This window comes from Arachis hypogaea, chromosome 13 (assembly GCF_003086295.3).
Source record: "Arachis hypogaea cultivar Tifrunner chromosome 13, arahy.Tifrunner.gnm2.J5K5, whole genome shotgun sequence".
In the NCBI taxonomy this organism is placed as follows: Eukaryota; Viridiplantae; Streptophyta; class Magnoliopsida; order Fabales; family Fabaceae; genus Arachis; species Arachis hypogaea.
The window spans coordinates 119,704,815-119,717,685 of record NC_092048.1 but is presented as its reverse complement, the minus strand read 5'-3'; the positions used below and the strand labels follow the sequence as shown (position 1 = coordinate 119,717,685).

At 35.8% G+C, this 12,871-nt stretch overlaps 1 protein-coding gene across 1 annotated transcript; it reads right to left on the bottom strand.

The window, feature by feature from the left end:
• Positions 1-11,545: 11,545 nt before the first annotated feature.
• Positions 11,546-12,500, bottom strand: LOC112736002 (uncharacterized). The gene is made up of 2 exons (XM_072210843.1): positions 12,245-12,500; positions 11,546-11,700 (listed from the first exon to the last, which is right to left on the bottom strand). Exons 1-2 carry the CDS (start codon positions 12,498-12,500, stop codon positions 11,546-11,548), a joined length of 411 nt encoding a protein of 136 aa, XP_072066944.1.
• Between the last annotated feature and the right edge of the window lie 371 nt (positions 12,501-12,871).

Genomic DNA, 12,871 nt, shown 5'->3' with positions numbered 1-12,871 from the left:
GAAAATAAGAAGGAAAGAAATGGTATAAAAAGATAATTTTATCCTTATATTATAAAATATATTAAAAAAATAAAGGAGTAATATTAGAAGTAGAGAGAGAATTAGTTTTCTCTCCATTTTCTCTCTATTGTTGGAGAGAAAGAAAATTGGTGGGTCCTACCAATATTTTTCTATCCCATTTTCTTTCCTCTCCCATTTCTTTCCTCAACCAAATAAGGAAAAATAAATATTTTCCTTCCAATTTCTTTTTCTTCTTTTTCTTTTCTCTCATTTTCACCTCAAACAAACACATCATTAGTTCACACCTCACAGCATAAAGAAACTGGTCTAGTTTTTTAATAGTTTTTAATTTTTTAGAGTAAACTACTATTTGTACCAACGAAAGTTGAAAACGCTGACATATCTGCCCATAGAAAAAGAATTATTATTTGTACCCATAAAAAATAGTTTTTGCAAGCAAAATTATTCAAACCCTAAAAAATTAAATAAAATTTCTAAACTACCCTTCTCTCCACCACTATCATCTCCTCCCTCCTCTCTCTCTCTCTCTCTCTTTTTCTCTCTCTCTCATTTTTCTCAACCACCCAATTCCAACATCAACCACATACCACCGTATCACCCTCCTCATCACTGTTCACCCCCTTCTCCGCCAGCAACGTCGCAGACCTACGCCGAACCCAGGAGCACCGCGCCAGCTTCTCCTCGCCACCATCATCATCGGCCTCGAACCAGAGCCTACTGCGTCAGAGACCCTCCTCTTCACGCTACCTTATCGCCGCCATAGCCAATCTTCTTCACCTCTTTCTACGTCGTAGAACCACCACCGTCGTTGCCTGATCCCTGCCGTTGTTATATCTACCTCTTCCCTGATTTCCTTTTGCTTTGTTCTTCATTACAGGTTCATGAACCAACCCATTTTTTGCATTTTTCGATGGTGTCTCCCCGCAGGTGGAGCATCAGGCCTTCACCCCTGAAGAGGACGACACCATAATCAGAGCTCGCGCTCGGTTCGTGGATGAGACATTTTTCGGCGAGTCGCGGCAGCAGAGAGTGATTAATAGCGCGATTGTGCCGCCGAGGGATTCGGAGTAGAGGAAGGAAGGAAGAGAAGGATCGAAGCGAGAGCGGAATTCGTCGAAGAAGGCGATGCAGTCGTCGACGACGGGGTTGATGTAAGGGATGTGGGCGATGAGGCCGTCGGAGAAGCCGTGGCCCTGATGGTCAATGGCACAGGTGGCGAATCCAGCCTTGGCGAAGTAGATGGCAGTGAGCTGGAGGAACCATCTGGATTCGTCGGTAAATCCGTGAACAAGGGCAAGGATTTCGGTGACGGTTGCGGGAGGTAGCGGGAGCCACCATTGAGTGAAGAGCTTGAGGGGTGGTGGTGGGTGAAGGGGGGATGGTGGGATTTGAGATTAGAAAGGAAAAGAAGGGTGGTGGCAAGGTGAAGAGGGTTAGGGTTAGAAAGGTGATTAGGTGAATGAGGTGGTGTGGTGGTGAAGATAAGGGTAATTTAGGGATTTTAAGTAATTTTTTAGTGTTTGGATAATTTTGTTGTGCGAAACCCATATTTCATGGGTACAAATGGTAATTTTTTTTTATGGGTAGATATGTTAGCATTTTCAACTTTCGTGGGTACAAATGGTAGTTTACTCAACTTTTTATATATATTCAAATGTCCTTTGTCATTTTTTATTTTTTATTGGGTTAGTAACGGTGTTTTTTCGGAGTATAGACTGCTAAGTTGTTAATATCGAATGTGATACCGTTTTATTAGAGTGCATAAATTGGATTCTTGAATTTGTAGGAGGTATAGAAATCAAATTCTTTGATTTTTGGGTATAGAAATTAGACTCTTTATTTTTTGAAATTGAACTCTTCGATTTTTATTTTTAAAAAATAAAAAAATTTGAAGTAAAAAAATTAGACTTTCTGATTTTAGTTCCTTCAACTATTCTAAAAAATATCAAAAAATTAAAATTCTAAAAAATACCAAAAAATTAAAATACTAGAGCATAACATTATTCTTATTTTCATAAAAAAAAAACGTCTTCCGCTTGTGGAATATGTACGTCTGGAATTGTCTAGTCTCATGATACTACAAGGGTCCTTACAAATGTATATATTTGTCATCTCTTACTCTTTACCCATTGTCACATGACTAGGGGTGGCAAGGTGCGGGATTTTTGTGAATATTGATTCCAATGTGGGTTTGAAAACGAATATTTGTGGAGTAAAGTTCTAACCCAGTCCTTGTCTATTTTTTTAAAGGACATAGCGATCCTTGTCTAAACAAATAGTACCCCCGGTCCTTGTCCCTGCTTGCCGTGAGACATCGCGGTCCTTCTGTCATTTTCAGCGTCAAGACCTAACGAAATTGCATATGTGGTAGTTAACGTTGATGATGTGTCGAGGATCTGTCTGTTTAGTGCCATAATGGCAATTGAAATTTAGACAGGGATCGATTTGTCCTTATTTTTTGACCGAAACGTTGTTGTTTTATAAATGGAGAAAATGGCTTGTTGAGTGTGCGTATTGGCTTTCTATATATCCCTGAATTCCTAACCTCTATTTACAGAAAACCCTAGAATCTTTTCCTCTTCTCCCTCCAAAAGACGACTTTGGGACGGTGCACGTGGTGGTGTTCCTGAGTGGATCTCTGACTGTACTGCTGACAAGACGCGAGAAAAGGGGTCTGATGGCGTCAGTAACGGACTCGTTAACGGCGTCGATAGAAGTTGAAGGTGGAAACTGCAAAGGTAAACAATGGGGTTAGGGTATTAAAAAATTTTTTGAATTTGAACTGTTGTGCTTGTTTTTTCCGATGTTGCAGACATGGAAGTTGTCTAATTTTCTTTTTCATTTAGGGAAGCTGCATTTTGTATCTGTTTATTTTGTCCTTAGTTAATGCAAAGAGTTTTGCACAAGATTAGGGTGAATTGAAGGATTGGCATGAATTTTTTTTCATTGTTCTCCATTGTTGCATCATTGAACTGAGCTGAACTCTGCATGATTGAATGGAACTTTGAATAATTATGTTGTTTTGACTAAAATGGTTGTGATAATTAGATTTTTTCACATATCTTATTTTTTGTTATAATTAATCTTAATGTAGATGGATGAGATGATAGTTCCTGTGTTTAATTATGGAGGTTCTTTTAAGAGGAACTCAGATGGGATATTAAATTAAGTTAATGAAAAGGTGCATAGATATCTACTCATGAATTTAGATTTCATTAACTTCTTTGATTTGGAGAATTTATTTAAGGAGTTGGGATATAGAGAGTATAAAAGCATGTATTGGCTTGACATGACTGCACCTGATATAAAAACTGGGTTGCATCTTCTCAAGGGTGATGCTGAGATAAATCAAATGAGGGATAACATCAGCAAAAACAAGGAGACTGATGAATCTTACTTATACTTTGATCATCCAATTAGTATTCCTGAGGTTGTTGATGATGTTCTGGAGGTTGAAGTTGTGCTGAGTGATTTATCATCCTCATCCTCAGATGATGGATAAGAGAGTGCAGAGGATGAGACTTACAAGTCTCCTCCTCCTGGGTTTGAAGATTCTACCAGCAGTGAAGATAGTAAACCAGAGAGAAAAAAATTTAATAAGAGGAAGAAGAAGGCTTCACCTAAGAAGAAGACTGATCAGGGCCCAAAAGGAGTTCACAAATCTAACCCAGTTAATGATGATAGGGTTGGGCCGAATGGTTCAAAGAGAAGGGCTTCTAAAAAGTACACTGGAGTGAGAAGAAAGCATATTCTTAAGGATGGACTGCATAATGACGAGAATAATGGGTCTGTAGGTGGTGGCAATAAGGGAATTAGTAGTAGGTTTGGGGAGAAATGTGTTAAGAATCTGAATATTGATTAAGTTAGTGAGGAATTGGACTCTGATTATGAGAAACCTTATGAATATTAAAGTGAGACATTTAATAGCCCAATGTCATTTGAAGATGAGGGTAGGATTGCGTATGATGCATTTAATGAGGAGACTGAGTATGGTGAAGTTGAATTCAAGGTTGGTCAGACATTTGTTTCCATGGAGAATTTCAAAAATACTTTGAAAGACTACTTCGTATATGAGGGTAAGGATATCATGTACTTAAAAGAATGATAAGCAAAGGGTAAGAGTAGCATGTGCAAATTCAAATTGTCCTTGGTTAATCTTGACATCATGGAACAGCCATGATGGTTGTTTTCAAGTAAAAACTCTCTTTGGTGAGCATAACTGTGGGAGGGACTTCTGTAGTAACCTTGTTGATAGGTCATGGGTTATTTCAAAGTTAGTTAAAAGGTTAATTACCCAGCCAGATTTGAAATCTAAGCAGGCCATGGAGTACATAATTGAAGACTATAATATTCAGTTGAGTGAAAAAATGATTAGTAGGGTTCTAAAGACAGGAAGGGAGGAAGTAATTGGCAATGAGCAAGCACAGTATGGAAGAATTCGCGATTATCTCATGGAGTTACATAGGAGTAACCTAGGGTCAACTGCTTTGATGGAAGTAACTCCTCAGCCTGAGTCTCTCCTATTGTTTGATAAGTTTTATATCAGCATAGATGCGTGCAAAAAAGGATTTAAAGACGGGTTTAGGCCTCTAATCAGATTGGATGGTTGCTTTCTTAAGGGCTATTATGGTGGACAACTCCTTAGTGCAATTGGACAAGATGGCAATAACTATTTTTATGTTATTGCATATGTTGTGGTACCAAATGAATGTAAAGAAACATGGAAGTGATTTTTGACACTACTTCAAGAAGATTAGGGGACTGCACTGAAAGAAGTTGGAACTTCATTTCAAATCAACAAAATGTGACTTCGGTAAATTAATTTACGTTTATATTTGTATAACTGTTTTACAGCTTATTAAAATCTGATTGTTTAATTTTCTTGTATTGTTGTGTTGAAAAAGGGGTTGGCATTAGCATTGAAAGAGGTTATACTTCTGGCTCATCACAGGAATTATGTGTTACACATATAGAAAAATTTTATTAAACATTTTAAAGACCAGCAGACCAAGTAGTTAGTATGAAAATGTACAGGGTGCACTACTCAAATTGAATTTAAGGCATCTATGGAGAAGTTAAAGAAAGTTAGTGTTGAAGCATGGGAGTATATGGGAAGGTTTGATCCTGGTGTTTGACGAAAACGTTCTTCATTCATGGCCCCAAAATGGATAATATCTCAATAATATGTGCGAAGTGTGAAACGCGAAGATCGTTGCATCTCGAGGAAAGCCCATACTGACAATGTGTGAAGAGTTGAGATGTTATCTGATGCGAAAGATGGCAACACATAAGAAAAAATTAGACAATCATGTCGAAAAGTTGGCACCAGTGCAGCAAAGAAGATTGGATGATTTCACCAAGCCAAAAAGTCAAAAGTGGAGAGTTGTGTGGGCTGGTGACAATGACAGGTTACTTTTTGAAGTCTACTGTAAAAGTCACAAGGTTGGAGTCAACCTACAGCAACAAACGTGCACCTGCAATGTGTGACAGTTGGCAGGTATAATCATGGCCTATCAACGTGAGGCACCTACAGTAATTTTGTGCACCCGAAAGAAGGGCAAATTGGCACATACCAAAGTGAGAAAATACCTCTTTCACAATTTGCACCTAATATGGAGGATGTATACTATTCATCCCTAAATACATTTACATGTTAACCCAAAACCGCAAATACATTTACTATAATTTTTAATAATGTTGAATTTTGTTACTTTTTGGACCAACCTGTGATAGATAACATGCAGATGAATCCAATGCTAAATGTGCGAGAAAAACAACAGATTTTTAGACCTACATGCATATTCACACCAATACAAGGACCACTGTTCACATCTATGGCTCCAACACTTCCAACTCAAGGGTTTAGGCTCCTCGTCCCAAGAATACCTCTGCGAACAATACTGTATCCGCAGAGACAATTGCCACATCAAATTTTGGGACTGCCTCAAAAATCTTGAAGTTCATCGCCACTCCAAGAGTGAGGCCACCTAAGGAAAATTGAAATGATGATTTTGAAATAGTTGTTTGTGTTTTGTTGACTTAGTTAGGAACCTTATGAATTTGTTTTGTTTTTAGTTTACTTGGATATGCATATTTTGGAAGTTACTATTGTGACTATTTGGAGCCTTAAAGAAACTTGACTTCATCTTCAGTATTTTGTTGAGATCATTTTTCATGCATGCTATTGTTAGAATTGTTCTCTTTGGCAAAATTGTGGCCTTTTGAAACTATCAATATTGACTCTGTGTCATTATATTAGGTTGCAACAGCTGAAATGATACATCATTTTCTATAAATATGTGTCAAGATCTTATTACCTTAATTGACTCTGTTGAATTTCTCTTGTTGCTTTATATTACCATTTTATAGTTTGGTCATTGTCTATACTAATTATACCAAGTCTAGCAACTGTATATTTAAATAATTAAACACAGTCATGTTTCAAACTATAAATTTTCATCTTCATTGATGCATATATTATGTTTTTCTGTTTCACATTATTACAATCCTTACAACCATAATCATATTTCTACAAAATAAAACAACCAAAATTTTGCTCTTTCCTAACCAAAAGTCCTTGGAAACTTTTGCAATTACAACTCCTGCAACAAATGTCATAACAATACATTCAATACCATTGCATCTACTTTGAATTAAATTCACCTTAGATTTGTATAACTTAGCTTTTAACCCAGCCAATCTTTCATCAAACTCCTTCACTTTGTTATGAATAACATTATTATGGCCTTCAAAATAAATTTTATTTTGCATCAGCCTACCAAAATGAAGATTTTTGTTGGCATCCTCATTAAACGATGAAACATACTCGTCAAGCCATGAAAAATATTTGCAATGAGGTGCTGAAGTTTGCAACATGGGAGGAAGATTGTTACTCTTGGGAGAAATATTGTAACCTTTCGATCAAAATCTAAATAAATGGGAAAGAAAAACTACCTTGAAGCATGGGCAGCCAAAGAATAGTCTACCCGGGTTTAATTCCATTTCAGACATAAAAAGAATAGCATCAGTACCGCAGTTACATTCTGGGGTAACCCACTTCTTCTTCCTTTCTCCCAAAGTCGCGCCAGAATTCTGACTCCAACTTTCAGAGTCAGATGCATCTCTTCCACTTTGCCGATTTGAGAGTGACAAATGCTCACCGCTCTCCGCCATTATTTTCTAGGGTTCATAGAAGGGATGTACCAAGAAAAGAGTGGAAGGGTTTAGGTGATGAGAATCATTTCCTGTAACCATATATGTTTAGCAAAATGGTAACATTTTGGCCACCCAAAAAAGAGACAAATTGATCCCTGTCCAACCTCCAATTAGCCAGCACAGCATCTAACGGCCACGTCATCAATGTTAACTGCCACATACGCAAATTCCGTTAGGTCTTGACATTGGAGATGACATAAGGACCGCCATGTCTCACGGAAAGCAGGGACAAAGATTGAGGGGTACCATTTTTTTGGACAAGGATCGAGTTGGAACTTTACTCTTTTTCTGTGATAGGAATAGGAGAGAAATTCCTCCGAAATAATTGCGAATACCAAATGAGAATCTAGCTCTATCTCTTATGATTCTTAAATAATGAGTTTACTTAATTATCCTTAATATTTTAGAGATTATTATAGGTATTTTAGTAATTTTATCTATTATGTATGTATTTTGTATTAAAATTTAGTTTATTTTTTATATTATGTATTTTTTATTTATATTTAGATATTAAATTTTAATTTATTTATTATTTTAGAATTTAGACAAAATGTATTTGTATATTATTTTAATGTACTTTATTATTTTAATTTTTAAAAAAATTTTTATTAAGAAATTTTATAAGAATATGAAAAGGTGAGTTTTATGGTGTAGAAAGAGGAAAGCTTCTACACCTATAGATATGTGTTGGCTGATTGAAAAGCTTGACAAGTGTTTAGAAAGGAGGACAAAATCTATATTTTTTGCAGGGACGGTATACCCGACGAAGGAAACTGAAGCCGCAAATGCTCGAGCCTGAACTCATAAAAGCTCGAATACAAGCAGGGGCACTATTCATACCCTGGCCTAAAAACATAAAGGCAAGCCCATAAGCATAAAAGTCCACCCAAAAAGGTGGCTTCATCTACTTATCTGACCTTATAGAGGTCGAGAACGATAAAGGTAGTTCAATAACGATAAAGGTAGTTCAATCCTACTTATTTGAATAAGTAACTACCTCCTAAAATATTTCTTACTATCTCTCTACTTTATCTAGAGGGGAAATCTCAACAAATTCTCAAGATAAAGGGAATGGTCATCCACTATCAATGGTGGAACTACTCTAAATGTGGTTATCTTTTTACTATTATAAATACACTGACAGAACCATAGGTATTTTCAAGATCCAATCTACTAAAAACCTACTTAAACCCTTGTTAACTTAAGCATTAGAGTCCTTTGCAGATACCACCCCTTACCTCATTACGAGAAACTCGGACCGCGGCACTTCGGCCCAACACAAGTCGGACGCTACATCAGAAGATGTCTGAACCTCATGTCTAGACCCAAAAACAATCTAATTTCAAGTGACTCTCGGAACACTCATAATATATATATAAAAAAAGAAAGTATGACTAATTATGTAATATGTGAGTAATATTTTTGACATGTCTAAAAACATCAAATACATTAAAATTATAGTTTGGCTTAGAATATATATGATGAATGTCTTTTATTTGGATCTAACAAAATTTATTATAATAATAATAACAATAATAAATTTATAATAAATATGAATTAAAAATAATAATAATAATAATAAGCTAATTTATTAAAAGATTAAGATGATTTAAAGTTCAAATAAAATAAAATATATAAATTGACCTTTTTTTTGTAGTTGTTAAATATCAATAGAAAAAATAACTTTTGTGGTGAGGTCCAATTGTCAATATTATTAAATTTAATTCTAATAAGTATAATTAGTCAGTCAAAATTTTGAATTGACCACTTGTAGAAAAAACAAGGTCCCTTACTTCTCCTCTAAATACTTGTCAAGCTCTCTAATCAGTCGACACATATACCTATAGATATAGAAAGTTAGAAACTCTCTTCTTTTTACATCATATAATTCATCATATAAAAAAATTGGGAAATGAAAATTTTCATAAAAACTACAGAAAATAAAAAAAATGATGAGAAATAATTGGGCAAAGATATCGAAAAAATTTTGGGATCCGGAGACAAGGTGCAAGAGACATCCCCGACCTCTACCCTAGGGGTGGCAATGGGTAGGGTAGGGTAGGGTTTGGAGTCAACCCTAACCCTACCCGCGGGTTGAGATTTTTATATAAACTCAACCCTACCTTACCCGCGGGTTGAGAATATCTCAACCCTAACCCTACCCACTCTTAACCCGCGGGTACCCGACCCTACCCGCGGGTTACAAAAAAAATATAACGTTATTATATAACTTGATGATAATTTAAAATAGAACTGACTTTTATGTAAAAAAAAATTTATTAAATTATCAATTAATGATCTTCTTTTAATGACTAAGGATCTTTTGTATTTAGTGAGAAGTTTTTAGTTCAGCATCCACTTAAAATATATTTTTATATAAGTATATAACATATACATATATAGGGTGCGGGTTGGTCAGGTAGGATTGAGGCTCAACCCGCACAAAAATCCTACCCGCACCCTACCCTACCCGCTGCGGATCGGATTGGCAACCCTACCCAACCGGGTGGAGTCGGGTTGGGTACCCGCAGGTAGGGTATATATTGCCACCCCTACTCTACCCCTGCCCCATTGACATTCTTACACACGGCCAGCCTTGTAATTCTTTTTTGTTTTTTTAGTAAATAATTATTTTTTATACGTGAAAATTTCTAATTTTGACAAAACAAATCTTAACATATTTTTTTAATAAAATGATCCCCTAAATATATATTCCGTTTGACAAAGTGATACTAGAGTATAATTAACAATTAATTTATCTAAGCAATCATTAAATTGTTATAAAATTACTATATTGTCCTCACTTTTTGTTATGAAATTATAAATATATTATTCTTCTCTCTCCTCTCTTCTCTATCAACACACTATTTTCCCAACTTCCACCATCAACTTTATTCTCACCCTTATCAAAAATAACAATGCACAAATTAACTACCACTGCTAAGGACTAACACTCACTAATTCAATATGATATTTTGAGACAGAGGACTAACACTCACTAACCCACGTCGTTATTTTTGATAGTTCTTTTATTCACCCTACTATTGGTGTCAAGGTATATTCTTTACCTCTCTCATACCCTTTTAAGATTTTTTTTGTGGGTCTCTCTTCAAATTTCAAATGCTTCTTTGTCATTTTTTTGGATTATGAGAAATAAAGATTGGAGTGTATTGTGTTCTATTTATGGACCTGCTAATTCATAATTGTTATTATAGATTTGCTTTAATCGTTTGGTTATCAAGAAAAAAATTATATTTATTTGTTGGCGGGATGAAGTTCAGGTCTTCTTGTGATGGTTGTGGTTGGCCATAGAAAAGGAAGAAAAGGCCATAGTATGGCAGTAGGAGAAAAAGAGAAAATGGATTTGATAGCAAAAATTTAAACTGGGACAAATTCTGTGCTTAAGGTGCTTGGAAATTGTGTACAAAAGGTTAGAAGTTGAGAAAATGGCATTGCAGCAGAGAGAGTAGCAGAGTTTAACTGGTATGGATTGTTGATGGGAACTACTGCAATGAAGATATGATGAAGTGGTGACATAGAAGAGAGAGAATATAAGATAAATAGAGTTAATAGTCAAAATCGTCCCTGAAAGATACCCCGATCTCCATTTCGGTCCTCGAAAGATAAAATTAATCAAAATCGTCATCGAAAGATACACGACTTGGTCACGTTAGTCCTTTCGTCAGTTGGACGATGACGTGTCACGTTAAGTGCCACGCGGCATGATGATGTGTCACGCCACGTGGCAGATCAGTGACACATGGCACGCCACGTGGCAGGTCAGTGACACGTGGCATGCCACGTGTTACTTGACATGTAAAAAAGTTTTTTATAATCAAAATAATCCTTGAAAGTTCAGTCATAAATCATTTTCATTCCTCAAATTTTAAAAATTAGTCAAACTAGTCCTTAATAGGATCCTCTTAAGAGCACTATTCATATGCTTGTCCAAAAAGTAATGTTGAGAGAAATTCCTACTTAAGACACCATATTAAATCTCTAGAAATTAGTCAACCCTTCATTGTTTGTCAGGTTCCGGACATTTCAAGGAAAATTAAAGAATATTTAGCAATGCTTCACCTGATGAGCTTTCATTTAAATTTCAAATTTATATATCATATATTATTCATATATGCAAAAAGAAAAATGTAACTGTAAAAAATGGAGTCAACGATGAATGCACAATACACAAGAAGTAACAAGTTCCAGGGTGATATTTTACAAAGAAACTAATCAGTAAAGGCTAAAGTACACAGAAACTTGATATCTGTAACGGGATTCCTAACCTAAATATGTAAAATGCTACTTTTTATTTTAGCTGAGGTGCTATCTGAGATATCCTTTCATCTTCTAAGAGTGCATAAGGATCCACATACTGGGGAGGTGATAGTGACATCTTACTTGCATCATGGACAAAAGTTGGTCCAAAATACTGCAACACAGTACACACCAAACCATCAAATCCTACTCTAAAAGATTATATGCATCAGCATTCAATATTACAAAATTATAGGTTAGTGTAAGACCAACATGTCATAACTAACCAGTCAATGGCTGAAAGAAAAATCATAATGGCCAAGATAATATATGCATTAATAACATGCAAATAGCTGCATAAAAGAGTCATCCAGAAGTTGAAAGGAAAAGATCTTACCAAGTAAAGAGCTGAAAAGAATGTGACGGTTATGAGGATCAACGATCTGAATCCCAAGAAAAATGCTCCTCCAAGTTAAAGTTATAAACGAGTTTCTGTATTCCTCTTCCCCTATTCATAATTTGTTCTCTTGTTTATTGTTACTCATTAAAAATGTCCCAACAAAAAAATTGAAATACTATTTTCTTTAAAAAATGAGACACCCTTGGTGCAGTGCAAACAATGGAACACATGACCGACAAATATAAACTAACTACTGGCAAACAATGAAATCATTGCAGCAAAATCTCAGATATATATATTTAATATGGTATTGAAGAACGATAAATGTTAACAATGAATCAACCTCAATACCTTCACTGTTCAACGCCATGGATCGCTCCCTCTGATTTTCCAGACTCCTCTCTACATCGGTTGAGACAACATTTCTCCTCGGGAGACCTCTATCTTGTTCATTCACAACCACCTCTTCGTCAACTCCAGAGTTGCCCTGCTTGTAATCCTCAAGTAATGATGTAGGATTCATGCCCCTCCTCTTCAATTCCTTCATAAACAACGATTCCGGAGGTTCTTCTCCTGAAAATTCAGTATCAATAGCAGCATTAGCCATCAAAAGGTGAAGTTAAAAAATTGAACTCCGAGCTGAAACACTACTACACAATAATATCTACTCATTCAATCAATCCAAATCAATACACCATTACATTTCAACAGGAATTCCTGCTATTTCTGAGGAAGAGTGGAAGTTACAGGAATTCTTGTCATTAATGTCTCATCACCCCAAATTGAATCTTCTCATGCAACAATTTCTGCCATTAGACCAAAGACAGTGAGCTTCAAGTCACTGCCACATTCCGGAGCCTAATATAGCACAACTTCCTCCCTGAAATTTAGCAAATAGGGTTTCATTTCATAAAATTTAAAAATCACAAAAAATCTAATTGGGAATTGGAACCTGGTTTTCCAATGGAGTCAACCAAA

Excerpts from the sequence above, each read along its gene's own strand:
- LOC112736002 (XM_072210843.1), bottom strand. The coding sequence starts at position 12,500 with ATGGCTAATGCTGCTATTGATACTGAATTTTCAGGAGAAGAACCTCCG. Across the intron at positions 11,701-12,244 it reads CATGGCGTTGAACAGTGAAG|GATTTGATGGTTTGGTGTGT; the intron begins GTATTGAGGTTG and ends CTTTTAGAGTAG.